Genomic DNA, 15,382 nt, shown 5'->3' on the forward strand with positions numbered 1-15,382 from the left:
GAGGGAGTAGTATAGAGTTTATTAGCTTTCCTAGTGTTGTACGTGTCGTACCTGTCGATGCATTATTTATTGATACATTAATTTGTTTTTATGATGTATACGAACTTAAGACAAAAAGTTTGCGTGCATACAGTTGGTAAGGACAAAAAAGGAAGCCGTGCATAAAGGAACGATAATGTTATCTAGCGAGCGTCGTCTGTGAAGTGGTCGCAAGAGAACGTTTTTATGACAAGTTTGCTTGGCGGGAACGGCAAATCTTGTCCTTTTTTGCCACAATTTTTTTCTTCTTCCTTGAAGTTTTCATGTGTTTTCGAAGAAATTTCCACCTATCGTTGCCAATCTCACCATTATCTTCTGTACCAACCGACTCGTATCGATCTGTCAGACTGTGTAGTCCGACCCAGCTGAAACTTCTTCGACTGCAACCATGTTCCACCTTGCGTCGTGTCCAGGTTACACAAGCCCTATGCATCATCACTGTCCTTTCCTTGTCGCTGCCCATAGTAAGTTCTTAGCTCCCTCCTTGGTACAGTCCTTGAGCACTACCAACACGCTTCCATGATAAAGAAGAACACATCCATGCAAACTGTCAACAAGACCAAGTTACACAATTTTCCTTCCTTTATTTTGTTTATTACGTGCCCCATTGCCCCTCCATGAACTTGCCAGAGCTTTGCATGACCACCGTAACCTGCAGCTACTCACATCGGACATTTTTTGTTCCAAATAAATCTCAAATCTTCAGTACAACACCAGGCTCCTGCAGCACAGGAATACCACGCGTCGGAGGCTACCAACGGGAGCTCCTACTGTACGCTCTTTGCGTCAAATTAGTGTCACGGCGCCAGGGAGGCAGCCTGATTGGGCCGGCCCATCGAGCTGTACCGAGTGAGAAAAAAGGGAAAGCAAAATATGAGCCAGACGCGATGCTAGGAATCGAACCGACGACCAAACGATTGCAACCGCGTGCTCCTTGCCACTCCATATGATTAGAGTTTTATGTAGTACTAGTACAAATGCCTATGTGTTACAACGGGCGATAAAATTAATAGAACCTGCTCCACGTGTCATTTCTCAACACTTCTTATATCCAATTTTCGACGAACGCCAGAAATAACGTGACCCTAAGTATCGCTTTTCAACCCATGAAATGTGAATGTGAAGAAATGTTTCTAATATTTTTTTTTGACAGAAAGACAGTAAGGGAACCCCCTACAATATACTTGGTGTAACAAATCCAAATTGCAAGTACCATGCCTTGAATCTGGGTGGGTGGAAAGACATCAGCCCCTTCCCACCACTAGGCTATGCCTTAGTCTGCTAGAAATGTTCCTAATATCGTTCATCAGGATGTATTGCAGCTCCGCACTTTCATCCGATGATAAAGTAGTGATGCATGGAATAGTCTTTTTGTTGTCCAGAATAACACGTGTTGTTTAAAAGGTATTTTTTGTAATTTTTGAGAACATTATTTGAAAATTTTAAATCATTTTTGTTGTTGAATGTAACATGTTTGATTTTGAAATACTTCATTTGTTATTTTTTTGGCACTATTTGGGCTTGGCCCAGATATAAGGACTTGGCCTACACAGCACGTACGTTCTTAGAAAAAGAAAACACCTGGAGTTATCTAAAAAAACACCTGGACACCTGGAGTTAGTCATGCACTACAGCGTACAAGTTTTGACTGGTTAGTCCCTGTTTCTGCTCACTTCTCAATAAAAAAGAGCTACTCCATCCAATCCATATTACTTTACGCTCAAACGGATGTACCTAGCACTTTATTGGAGGGAGTACTGAATTTTTGAATTTTCCAGCAAGATACGGGGAGAGAACTATGTATGTTAGTAACCAGCAAGCTGAGTCTGATCAAACTATCTATGTCACATTAACATAAAAAATATGATGAAGGCAGTATTGTGATACTGCAGTAAAAATAGAAGTGTATTATACAACACATATTACAGAATCAGGAGCATCTTGTTCTTCGTCACTACTTGCTTGCATCAATTCAAATTGCTACTTGCTGCAGCTAGATTCACAAACGAGCATTACTCTCTCAACAGTATTGCTAAGTTTGTCACTAATGAAATATTACTAATGAGTTCTCAGAGTGTAGGCCTCGAGATTTAGATAGAAACAAAATGAGAATTGGAAACTAAATTATCAAACAACAACTCAAGTAATTTCCTCAAATACCTCTGACTTGTCACTGCTTAGGGGTGAGATGATCCATAACGCATTTCAAATACTATGTCCTCATGATACAGTGAACTACCAAAAACTTCATGAAGCACATGAGAAATAAATTAATGGTATAGACTACTTTTAAATTAGGACGTCAGTGACATGTAAAAGTTGTACCTCCAAAAACTGCATGGATCAAAGATCTGCACTAATTCATCCACCCTTGCAAGCACTCATGAGTAATCACCTAGCATACCGACAAGCATCTACATGATCACCAACTATACATATATGAGTTTGGAACTTTGGGCTACTTGGTAGCGTAGTCTGTGCTAACCAAATACAAAATTAAGATGATATGCTGCAATACTGTTTTCTGGTCACCAATCTACATCACCGTAAGGTATTACATGTTCTCTCCACCAATGTAAAATATAATGGTAGGCATGTAGATTAACCATGAATGTGTGTGGAAAATGCATCTACCGAGGGTACACGCATGTCGTGAGTAGGGTTATAACTGAACTCATTTTCCCCTTAGGAAAAAAACGTAAATTATATAGTAAATCCAAAGGGATAAACTCTAGGAAGCAGCTCTAGCAGAATTCTCAATTCCCTAGAAAAGACAACATACAACAGTTGCTAATGTTACTGTCAGTCATATACATGAATGTATCTCTAATGCATACCACTATAATTCAGGACCTTTAATCTTTGTCCTAGAGGATATGGTCATTGGCATGGCTCTCTCAAGTAAGAAACTTTGCTATCTCATCAAGGTTAATTGGTGTCAATAAATACGTCCAAAGAGAGATCAGTACGGGCCAAGTATATATTAAAATAATAATACATCAAATCAAATTGAGATGCAGTCAAGGAGCCAAAGCGAGTTGGGGAGGAAGAGAGGTTGCAGACGTATTTGAAGCAAATAACTGTAGGTTGCCAGAGAACTAATAATACATCAGATCAAATTGAGATGCAGTCAAGCAGCCAAAGCGAGTTGGGGAGGAAGAGCGGTTGCCGACGTATTTGAAGCAATGAACCGTAGGTTGCCAGAGAACCAAAACTGTCGGACGCTGGTTTGTTTTCCGTCCAAGTCTGATGAGGTGACATTGGGCAGTCTCCCGGCGAAGTAGGCGGAGGCAACATTGAACAGATTCTCTCAGACGACGTCTTGTTTTCTGGTGAAGTCGGTGGAGGCGATATTGGGCGGATTTCCGGCAAAGTCGACGGGGGCGAGATACTTGCAGGTGTTATTGAATAGATTCTGTTGGACGGTATTTTATTTTCTGGCGAAGTCGAAGGAGACAACATTGGGCGAATTTCCGGCAAAGTCGATGGGGGTGAGATACTTGCAGGCTTGTGAATTTGCGATGCAATTTAGCTCGATTCTAGTCCAGCCTTTCTTTTTATTGCGGGAATTCTTTGTGGAATCCGGATCGGGACATCGATGGCTCTCCACTGGAGTAGTTCTTCTACGCGGATTCAATCCAATACGGACATGGAGCTGGAGGAAGGCAGCGGCGGCGGTGCCGTACGCATATTGTACGCCGTGCGTTCTCTCCTCAGCCGAGCGACGGAGAGAGTCCTTAGCGCAACATGGGCTGGCAACTAATATAGACATATAGGCCGGCCGTCTCGCTTTCCTTTCAAGTACGTCATTGTTGCTTAGTTTTTCGTTTCCTCTGCATGTGGCCGGCTGTCCCTGTATCCTTTTCAGTTACGTCATATGTTGGTCAAAACGGACCAAACCAAAGAATAAAGTAAATAGCATAAAACTATTAGTTTACAGGCTAGGGTTCCAAAAACTATCAGATTTTAATTTTTCTCAAGAAGCTACCAAACGAGCGGTCGGCTGTTTCAAAAAACCCAAACCCGTGGTGACTAGCGATTTAACAGTTTTCCTGACGAGCTGGGCCCACCTGTCAGCCCACGTGGCCCGGCGCGTGGACGACGCAGCCGTTGACGGCCGTTAGCCAGGCCGGTTCGGTCGGAACCAAAGTAGGCGGTCGGGCCACACTCTCTCTCAGTCCCCCCTCCTCTCCCCCGTAGTGACCTAGGTGGGCGATGGCGGCGGCGCAGCCAAATGCTGTCGGCGGCGAGCTATTGAGCCAAGGTGGCACCGACCAGGAGGGCGGTGGACACTCAGAGGTGGACAAATGGCTAGGCAGCTCGAGCTTCCCGGCGCAGCGGTCGCAGCAGCCATCACCGCCCGCGGCTCAGGTGGATCCGGCGAGCTCAGATCCGGCAGTCCGCGTGGCTAGGGCAGTGGCGAAGGGCATCCACGCGGATCCAGATGGCAGCCACAATTGGGCGTCGTCCTTTGGTGGAGTGAGGTAAGCACTGGTCCATGTTTCTAGGTCCTTTAGTTCAAATTTCTGGGTCCTTTAGTTCAAATTAGAACTAGGGTTAGTACTTGTTTGTTCTTGGCATGGTACTGTATTTTATTGGTTATGCCACTGTAGTAGAAAGTGCATTTGCTTAGTTCATCTGGTCAGTGCATTCACTGTAATTAGAAAAAAGTTCAGTAATGTTCAGTGCATTTGGTCATTGTTTTAAGTTTCAGTGACTTAAAAAATAATTGTTTGTCAATTTAATCCTATAGCTTAGATGATGAGATTTGGGACTTGAGGCTACATTTTCAAGGAACAGATAATATCGAGAGAAAGTATTCAGTTTCTTCAGATATCAGTTATCCGACCATATTCGCATTGGTTGAGTTGGAGGGCTATGGAATGGATGCTTTTCTGACTTATGTAAAGGAAGAGGGAAAGGGGCTGGAGGGGGTGGAGACCCTGTATAGTGAGGAGGCATTAGAGGAAATGCTTGACTTATTTGTTGATAAGAAGATACTGAACATCACTGTCAGAAAAGCCACTGATGCAAGCCCAGCTGATGTTAACATGGATAACATCATGCTTGAGGAACAGATCCCCATTGATCATGTTGGTGAACCTGTTGTTTACAGAGTTTCACAAGAATGTGTTTTGTACCCTGCCTCTAATGCTAGTGTGCCAGCTGTAACCCCTGATGAGCCCTACCTGAACACACAACAAAGCAGCAATTTGAACAAGAGGAAAACAGTTGTGGAAGAAGAAGATGTAGAAGAAGAAGAAGATGAAGATGTACCAGAAGAAGAAGATGAAGTTGAAGATGACAAATCATCTTCAGATTTTGAGTTCTTTAGGGGTGATTACAGAGGGCAGAAAATTTCTTACAAAGCTTGGTGTAGGGGTGAAGATGAGGGTGGCACTGATACTGCAGAGCACTTTTGTGGAGCTAACTCAGAACCTTCTGAGTTTTGGCAGGAAGAACAAATTGTTTCTAAAGATGAACAAGCAGAGGATCCTGCTGCTCTAATTACAAAAGGAGCCAAAAAGCTTAAGTCAATTAGAAAACCTGGCCCAACTAGCAAGTCTCACAGTGAGCCTGAGCACATCAAGTTTGAAGATTATGTCCCTGATGCTGATGAGTACTATTTTCTAGGTGATTTTGGCCTAAGTGATGAAGAGGATGCTCCAAGGCTGCCATCTGGAAGGAAGAGTAGGAAGAAGCAGAAGAAGGAGAGGAGATGGTATGATCCATCCAGGCTTGATGCACATGAGCAGTTTTCAATGCATTTGTGCTTGAAAATGTAGTTCAGTTCAGAGAAGCACTTAGAAATTTTCATGTGAGGACTCTTAGGAATTTTGAGTATCACATAAATGAACCAACTAAGGTGATTGCTTGGTGCTCTGAGAGAAATCATGGTTGTGAGTTTTACATAGTTGCCTCTAGGATAGCTCATGAGGCAACTTTCAGTATCAAGAAGATGAACCTGGATCACACTTGTGGAGCAAGTGGAGAGAACACAAAGGTGACAGTCAGTTGGGTTGCTAAGGTTTGTGAGGATACAGTCAGATCCAACCCTGGAGTGAAGGAAATATGCCCTAGAGGCAATAATAAAGTTATTATTTATTTCCTTATATCATGATAAATGTTTATTATTCATGCTAGAATTGTATTAACCGGAAACATAATACTTGTGTGAATACATAAACAAACAAAGTGTCACTAGTATGCCTCTACTTGACTAGCTCGTTAATCGAAGATGGTTATGTTTCCTAACCATAGACATGAGTTGTCATTTGATTAACGAGATCACATCATTAGGAGAATGATGTGATTGACATGACCCATTCCATTAGCTTAGCACCCGATCGTTTAGTATGTTGCTATTGCTTTCTTCATGACTTATACATGTTCCTATGACTATGAGATTATGCAACTCCCGTTTATCGGAGGAACACTTTATGTGCTACTAAACGTCACAATGTAACTGGGTGATTATAAAGGTGCTCTACAGGTGTCTCCAAAGGTACATGTTGGGTTGGCGTATTTCGAGATTAGGATTTGTCACTCCGATTGTCGGAGAGGTATCTCTGGGCCCTCTCGGTAATGCACATCACTTAAGCCTTGCAAGCAATGCAACTAATAAGTTAGTTGCAAGAAGATGTATTATAGAACGAGTAAAGAGACTTGCCGGTAACGAGATTGAACTAGGTATTGAGATACCGACGATCGAATCTCGGGCAAGTAACATACCGATGACAAAGGGAACAAACGTATGTTGTTATGCGGTCTGACCGATAAAGATCTTCGTAGAATATGTAGGAGCCAATATGAGCATCCAGGTTCCGCTATTGGTTATTGACCAGAGACGTCTCGGTCATGTCTACATTGTTCTCGAACCCGTAGGGTCCGCACGCTTAACGTTACGATGACAGTTTCATTATGAGTTTATATATTTTGATGTACCGAAGGTTGTTCGGAGTCCCGGATGTGATCACGGACTTGACGAGGAGTCTCAAAATGGTCGAGACATAAAGATCGATATATTGGACGACTATATTTGGACACCGGAACAATACCGGATCACCGGGAGGTTATCGGAACCCCCCGGGAGGTATATAGGCCTTATTGGGCCTTAGTGGAAAGGAGGGGAAAGGAGCAAGGGAGGGGGCGTCCCCCCCCCAAGCCCAATCCGAATTGGGAGGGGGGCCGGCCCCCCTTTCCTTCCTCCCCCCTTCCTCTTCCTTCCCTCTCCTACTCCTAATAGGAAAAAGGGGAGTCCTACTCCCTGTGGGAGTTGGACTCCCCCTTAGGGCGCGCCACCCTCCTTGGCCGGCCCCTCCTCCACTCCTTTATATATGGGGGCAGGGGTGCACCCCACAGACACAACAATTTATCATTGATCTCTTAGCCGTGTGCGGTGCCCCCCTCCACCATAATCCTCGATAATATTGTAGCGGTGCTTAGGCGAAGCCCTGCGACGGTAGAACATCAAGATAGTCACCACACCTCGTGCTGACGGAACTCATCCCCGACACTTTGCTAGATCGGAGTCCGAGGATCGTCATCGAGCTGAACGTGTGCTAGAACTCGGAGGTGCCGTAGTTTCGGTGCTTGATCGGTCGGGCCGTGAAGACGTACGACTACATCAACCGCGTTGTGCTAACGCTTCTGCTTCCGGTCTACAAGGGTACGTAGACAACACTCTTCCCTCTCGTTGCTATGCATCACCATGATCTTGCGTGTGCGTAGGAATTTTTTTGAAATTACTACGTTCCCCAATAGTGGCATCCGAGCCTAGGTTTTATGCGTTGATGTTATGCACGAGTAGAACACAAGTGAGTTGTGGGCGATATAAGTCATATTGCTTACCAGCATGTCATACTTTGGTTCGGCGGTATTGTTGGATGAAGCGGCCTGGACTGACATTACGCGTACGCTTACGCGAGACTGGTTCTACCGACGTGCTTTGCACACAGGTGGCTGGCGGGTGTCAGTTTCTTCAACTTTAGTTGAACCGAGTGTGGCTACGCCTGGTCCTTGCGAAGGTTAAAACAACACCAACTTGACAAACTATCGTTGTGGTTTTTGATGCGTAGGTAAGAACGGTTCTTGCTAAGCCCATAGCAGCCACGTAAAACTTGCAACAACAAAGTAGAGGACGTCTAACTTGTTTTTGCAGGGCATGTTGTGATGTGATATGGTCAAGACATGATGCTAAATTTTATTGTATGAGATGATCATGTTTTGTAACCGAGTTATCGGCAACTGGCAGGAGCCATATGGTTGTCGCTTTATTATATGCAATGCAATCGCGCTGTAATGCTTTACTTTATCACTAAGTGGTAGCGATAGTCGTGGAAGCATAAGATTGGCGAGACGACAACGATGCTACGATGGAGATCAAGGTGTCGCGCCGGTGACAATGGTGATCATGACGATGCTTCGGAGATGGAGATCACAAGCACAAGATGATGATGGCCATATCATATCACTTATATTGATTGCATGTGATGTTTATCTTTTATGCATCTTATCTTGCTTTGATTGACGGTAGCATTATAAGATGATCTCTCACTAAATTTCAAGATAAAAGTGTTCTCCCTGAGTATGCACCGTTGCCAAAGTTCGTCGTGCCCAGACACCACGTGATGATCGGGTGTGATAAGCTCTACGTCCATCTACAATGGGTGCAAGCCAGTTTTGCACACGCGGAATACTCAGGTTAAACTTAACGAGCCTAGCATATGCAGATATGGCCTCGGAACACTGAGACCGAAAGGTCGAGCGTGAATCATATAGTAGATATGATCAACATAGTGATGTTCACCATTGAAAACTACTCCATTTCACGTGATGATCGGTTATGGTTTAGTTGATTTGGATCACGTGATCACTTAGAAGATTAGAGGGATGTCTTTCTAAGTGGGAGTTCTTAAGTAATATGATTAATTGAACTTAAATTTATCATGAACTTAGTACCTGATAGTATCTTGCTTGTTTATGTTTGATTGTAGATAGATGGCCCGTGCTGTTGTTCCGTTGAATTTTAATGCGTTCCTTGAGAAAGCAAAGTTAAAAGATGATGGTAGCAATTATACGGACTGGGTCTGCAACTTGAGGATTATCCTCATTGCTGCACAGAAGAATTACGTCCTGGAAGCACCGCTGGGTGCCAGGCCTGCTACTGGAGCAACACCAGATGTTATGAACGTCTGGCAGAGCAAAGCTGATGACTACTCGATAGTTCAGTGTGCCATGCTTTACGGCTTAGAATCGGGACTTCAACGACGTTTTGAACGTTATGGAGCATATGAGATGTTCCAGGAGTTGAAGTTAATATTTCAAGCAAATGCCCGAATTGAGAGATATGAAGTCTTCAATAAATTCTATAGCTGCAAGATGGAGGAGAACAGTTCTGTCAGTGAGCATATACTCAAAATGTCTGGGTATAATAATCACTTAATTCAACTGGGAGTTAATCTTACAGATGATTGCGTCATTGATAGAATTCTCCAATCACTTCCACCTAGCTACAAGAGCTTCGTGATGAACTATAATATGCAAGGGATGAATAAGACAATTCCCGAGCTCTTCGCAGTGCTAAAAGTTGCGGAGGTAGAAATCAAGAAGGAGCATCAAGTGTTGATGGTCAACAAGACCACTAGTTTCAAGAAAAAGGGCAAGGGGAAGAAGAAGGGGAACTTCAAGAAGAACAGCAAGCAAGTTGCTGCTCAGGAGAAGAAACCCAAGTCTGGACCTAAGCCTGAAACTGAGTGCTTCTACTGCAAGCAGACTGGTCACTAGAAGCGGAACTGCCCCAAGTATTTGGCGGATAAGAAGGATGGCAAGGTGAACAAAGGTATATGTGATATACATGTTATTGATGTGCACCTTACTAGAGCTCACAGAAGCACCTGGGTATTTGATATTGGTTCTGTTGCTATTATTTGCAACTCGAAACAGGGACTACGGATTAAGTGAACACTGGTGAAGGACGAGGTGACGATGCGCGTGGGAAATGGTTCCAAAGTCGATGTGATCGCGGTCGGCACGCTACCTCTACATCTACCATCGGGATTAGTATTAGACCTAAATAATTGTTATTTGATGCCAGCGTTGAGCATGAACATTATATCTGGATCTTGTTTGATGCGAGACGGTTATTCATTTAAATCGGAGAATAATGGTTGTTCTATTTATATGAGTAATATCTTTTATGGTCATGCACCCTTGAAGAGTGGTCTATTTTTGATGAATCTCGATAGTAGTGATACACATATTCATAATGTTGAAGCCAAAAGATGCAGAGTTGATAATGATAGTGCAACTTATTTGTGGCACTACCGTTTAGGTCATATCGGTGTAAAGCGCATGAAGAAACTCCATACTGATGGACTTTTGGAACCACTTGATTATGAATCACTTGGTACTTGCGAACCGTGCCTCATGGGCAAGATGACTAAAACGCCGTTCTCCGGTACTATGGAGAGAGCAACAAATTCGTTGGAAATCATACATACAGATGTATGTGGTCCAATGAATGTTGAAGCTCATGGCGGATATCGTTATTTTCTCACCTTCACAGATGATTTAAGCAGATATGGGTATATCTACTTAATGAAACATAAGTCTGAAACATTTGAAAAGTTCAAAGAATTTCAGAGTCAAGTTGAAAATCATCGTAACAAGAAAATAAAGTTTCTACGATCTGATCGTGGAGGAGAATATTTGAGTTATGAGTTTGGTTTACATTTGAAACAATGCGGAATAATTTCGCAACTCACGCCACCCGGAACACCACAGCATAATGGTGTGTCCGAACGTCGTAATCGTACTTTACTTGATATGGTGCGTTCTATGATGTCTCTTACAGATTTACCGCTATCGTTTTGGGGTTATGCTTTAGAGACGGCCGCATTCATGTTAAATAGGGCACCATCAAAATTCGTTGAGACGACACCTTATGAACTATGGTTTGGCAAGAAACCAAAGTTGTCGTTTATGAAAGTTTGGGGTTGCGATGCTTATGTGAAAAAGCTTCAACCTGATAAGCTCGAACCCAAATCGGAGAAATGTGTCTTCATAGGATACCCGAAGGAGACTGTTGGGTACACCTTCTATCACAGATCCGAAGGCAAGACATTTGTTGCTAAGAATGGATCCTTTCTAGAGAAGGAGTTTCTCTCGAAAGAAGTGAGTGGGAGGAAAGTAGAACTTGATGAGGTAACTATACCTGCTCCCTTATTGGAAAGTAGTACATCACAAAAACCGGTTTCTGTGACACCTACACCAATTAGTGAGGAACCTAATGATGATGATCATGAAACTTCAGAACAAGTTACTACTGAACCTCGTAGATCAACTAGAGTAAGATCCGCACCAGAGTGGTACGGTAATCCTGTTCTGGAAGTCATGCTACTAGATCATGATGAACCTACGAACTATGAAGAAGCGATGGTGAGCCCAGATTCCGCAAAATGGCTTGAAGCCATGAAATCTGAGATGGGATCCATGTATGAGAACAAAGTGTGGACTTTGGTTGACTTGCCCAATGATCGGCAAGCAATTGAGAATAAATGGATCTTCAAGAAGAAGACTGACGCTGACGGTAATGTTACTGTCTACAAAGCTCGACTTGTCGCAAAAGGTTTTCGACAATTTCAAGGGATTGACTACGATGAGACCTTCTCACCCGTAGCGATGTTTAAGTCTGTCCGAATCATGTTAGCAATTGCCGCATTTTATGATTATGAAATTTGGCAGATGGATGTCAAAACTGCATTCCTGAATGGATTTTTGGAAGAAGAGTTGTATATGATGCAGCCGGAAGGTTTTGTCGATCCAAAGGGAGCTAACAAAGTGTGCAAGCTCCAGCGATCCATTTATGGACTGGTGCAAGCATCTCAGAGTTGGAATAAACGCTTTGATAGTGTGATCAAAGCATTTGGTTTTATACAGACTTTTGGAGAAGCCTGTATTTACAAGAAAGTGAGTGGGAGCTCTGTAGCATTTCTGATATTATATGTGGATGACATATTACTAATCGGAAATGATATAGAATTTCTGGATAGCATAAAGGGATACTTGAATAAGAGTTTTTCAATGAAAGACCTCGATGAAGCTGCTTACATATTGGGCATTAAGATCTATAGAGATAGATCAAGACGCTTAATTGGACTTTCACAAAGCACATACCTTGACAAAGTTTTGAAGATGTTCAAAATGAATCAAGCAAAGAAAGGATTCTTGCCTGTGTTACAAGGTGTGAAGTTGAGTAAGACTCAATGCCCGACCACTGCAGAAGATAGAGAGAAAATGAAAGATGTTCCCTATGCTTCAGCCATAGGCTCTATTATGTATGCAATGTTGTGTACCAGACCTGATGTGTGCCTTGCTATAAGTCTAGCAGGGAGGTACCAAAGTAATCCAGGAGTGGATCACTGGACAGCGGTCAAGAACATCCTGAAATACCTGAAAAGGACTAAGGATATGTTTATCGTATATGGAGGTGACAAAGAGCTCATCGTAAATGGTTACGTTGATGCAAGCTTTGACACTGATCCGGACGATTCTAAACCACAAACCGGATACGTATTTACATTAAACGGTGGAGCTGTCAGTTGGTGCAGTTCTAAACAAAGCGTCGTGGCGGGATCTACATGTGAAGCAGAGTACATAGCTGCTTCGGAAGCAGCAAACGAAGGAGTCTGGATGAAGGAGTTCATATCCGATCTAGGTGTCATACCTAGTGCATCGGGTCCAATGAAAATCTTTTGTGACAATACTGGTGCAATTGCCTTGGCAAAGGAATCCAGATTTCACAAGAGAACCAAGCACATCAAGAGACGCTTCAATTCCATCCGGGATCTAGTCCAGGTGGGAGACATAGAGATTTGCAAGATACATACGGATCTGAATGTAGCAGACCCGTTGACTAAGCCTCTTCCACGAGCAAAACATGATCAGCACCAAGGCTCCATGGGTGTTAGAATCATTACTGTGTAATCTAGATTATTGACTCTAGTGCAAGTGGGAGACTGAAGGAAATATGCCCTAGAGGCAATAATAAAGTTATTATTTATTTCCTTATATCATGATAAATGTTTATTATTCATGCTAGAATTGTATTAACCAAAAACATAATACTTGTGTGAATACATAAACAAACAAAGTGTCACTAGTATGCCTCTACTTGACTAGCTCGTTAATCGAAGATGGTTATGTTTCCTAACCATAGACATGAGTTGTCATTTGATTAACGAGATCACATCATTAGGAGAATGATGTGATTGACATGACCCATTCCATTAGCTTAGCACCCAATCGTTTAGTATGTTGCTATTGCTTTCTTCATGACTTATACATGTTCCTATGACTATGAGATTATGCAACTCCCGTTTACCGGAGGAACACTTTGTGTGCTACCAAACGTCACAACGTAACTGGGTGATTATAAAGGTGCTCTACAGGTGTCTCCAAAGGTACATGTTGGGTTGGCGTATTTCGAGATTAGGATTTGTCACTCCGATTGTCGGAGAGGTATCTCTGGGCCCTCTCGGTAATGCACATCACTTAAGCCTTGCAAGCAATGCAAATAATAAGTTAGTTGCAAGACGATGTATTATAGAACGAGTAAAGAGACTTGCCGGTAACGAGATTGAACTAGGTATTGAGATACCGACGATCGAATCTCGGGCAAGTAACATACCGATGACAAAGGGAACAAACGTATGTTGTTATGCGGTCTGACCGATAAAGATCTTCGTAGAATATGTAGGAGCCAATATGAGCATCCAGGTTCCGCTATTGGTTATTGACCGGAGACGTGTCTCGGTCATGTCTACATTGTTCTCGAACCCGTAGGGTCCGCACGCTTAACGTTACGATGACAGTTTCATTATGAGTTTATATATTTTGATGTACCGAAGGTTGTTCGGAGTCCCAGATGTGATCACGGACTTGACGAGGAGTCTCAAAATGGTCGAGACATAAAGATCGATATATTGGACGACTATATTTGGACACCGGAACAATACCGAATCACCGGGAGGTTATCGGAACCCCCCGGGAGGTATATGGGCCTTATTGGGCCTTAGTGGAAAGGAGGGGAAAGGAGCAAGGGAGGGGGCGCCCCCCCTAAGCCCAATCCGAATTGGGAGGGGGGCCGGCCCCCCTTTCCTGCCTCCCTCCTTCCTCTTCCTTCCCTCTCCTACTCCTAATAGGAAAAAGGGGAGTCCTACTCCCTGTGGGAGTTGGACTCCCCCTTAGGGCACGCCACCCCCTTGGCCGGCCCCCTCCTCCACTCCTTTATATACGGGGGCAGGGGTGCACCCCACAGACACAACAATTGATCATTGATCTCTTAGCCGTGTGCGATGCCCCCCTCCACCATAATCCTCGATAATATTGTAGCAGTGCTTAGGCGAAGCCCTGCGACGGTAGAACATCGAGATCGTCACCACACCGTCATGCTGACGGAACTCATCCCCGACACTTTGCTGGATCGGAGTCCGGGGATCGTCATCGAGCTGAACGTGTGCTAGAACTCGGAGGTGCCGTAGTTTCGGTGCTTGATCGGTCGGGCCGTGAAGACGTACGACTACATCAACCGCGTTGTGCTAACGCTTCCGCTTCCGGTCTATGAGGGTACGTAGACAACACTTCCTTCTCGTTGGTATGCATCACCATGATCTTGCGTGTGCGTAGGAAATTTTTTGAAATTACTACGTTCCCCAATATGGAGCTGGTGTTGACACAACTATGTCATACACGAAGAAGAAGTTTGGTGTGCATGTGCCTAAAAGCTTGGCATATAGGGCAAGGAAGCAAGCAGTTGAGGTTGTGCAAGGAGATCACAAACTCCAGTATCACAGAATAAGGGACTGCATGCAGTGTGTGCTAGATACTAACCCTGGCAGTAGGTGCATAGTAACAACACATGAGGACCCACTAAACCCAGATCCTACCCCAAGGTTTCACTATATGTTTTACTGCTTGTTTGCATGCAAGGAGGGTTTTCTAAATGGATGCAGGCCATTTATAGGTAAGTATTCACAAATGTATATGATATTTTTACATTGATGTAATTAGGCACGCATGTGATCATGTTAGCAGGTCTGGATGATTGCTTCATCAAGCTAAGCACTGGTCAGCAGATATTGGCAGCTACAGGGAGGGATGGTAACAATAACATCTTCCCAATAGCTTTTGGTGTTGTTGATAAGGAAGAGACAGACAGTTGGACATGGTTTCTCACACAGTTGAGAACAGTCATTGGAACTGGCAATAAGTTTGGCAAATACACAATTATGCCTGACAGGCAGAATGTATTGTTCTGAACCTAGTCTTTACATTTGCCTTT

The 15,382-nt window shown here is 43.5% G+C and overlaps 1 protein-coding gene across 1 annotated transcript; it reads left to right on the forward strand.

The window, feature by feature from the left end:
* Positions 1-4,254: 4,254 nt before the first annotated feature.
* LOC147960489 (uncharacterized) lies at positions 4,255-5,825 on the forward strand. Its single transcript, XM_087533373.1, has 2 exons — positions 4,255-4,523; positions 4,793-5,825. The coding sequence occupies exons 1-2, from the start codon at positions 4,255-4,257 to the stop codon at positions 5,823-5,825; spliced, it is 1,302 nt and encodes a 433-aa protein (XP_087389499.1).
* Positions 5,826-15,382: the final 9,557 nt, after the last annotated feature.

This window comes from Triticum urartu, chromosome 7A (assembly GCF_056163025.1).
Source record: "Triticum urartu cultivar PI428250 chromosome 7A, HENAU_Tu73, whole genome shotgun sequence".
In the NCBI taxonomy this organism is placed as follows: Eukaryota; Viridiplantae; Streptophyta; class Magnoliopsida; order Poales; family Poaceae; genus Triticum; species Triticum urartu.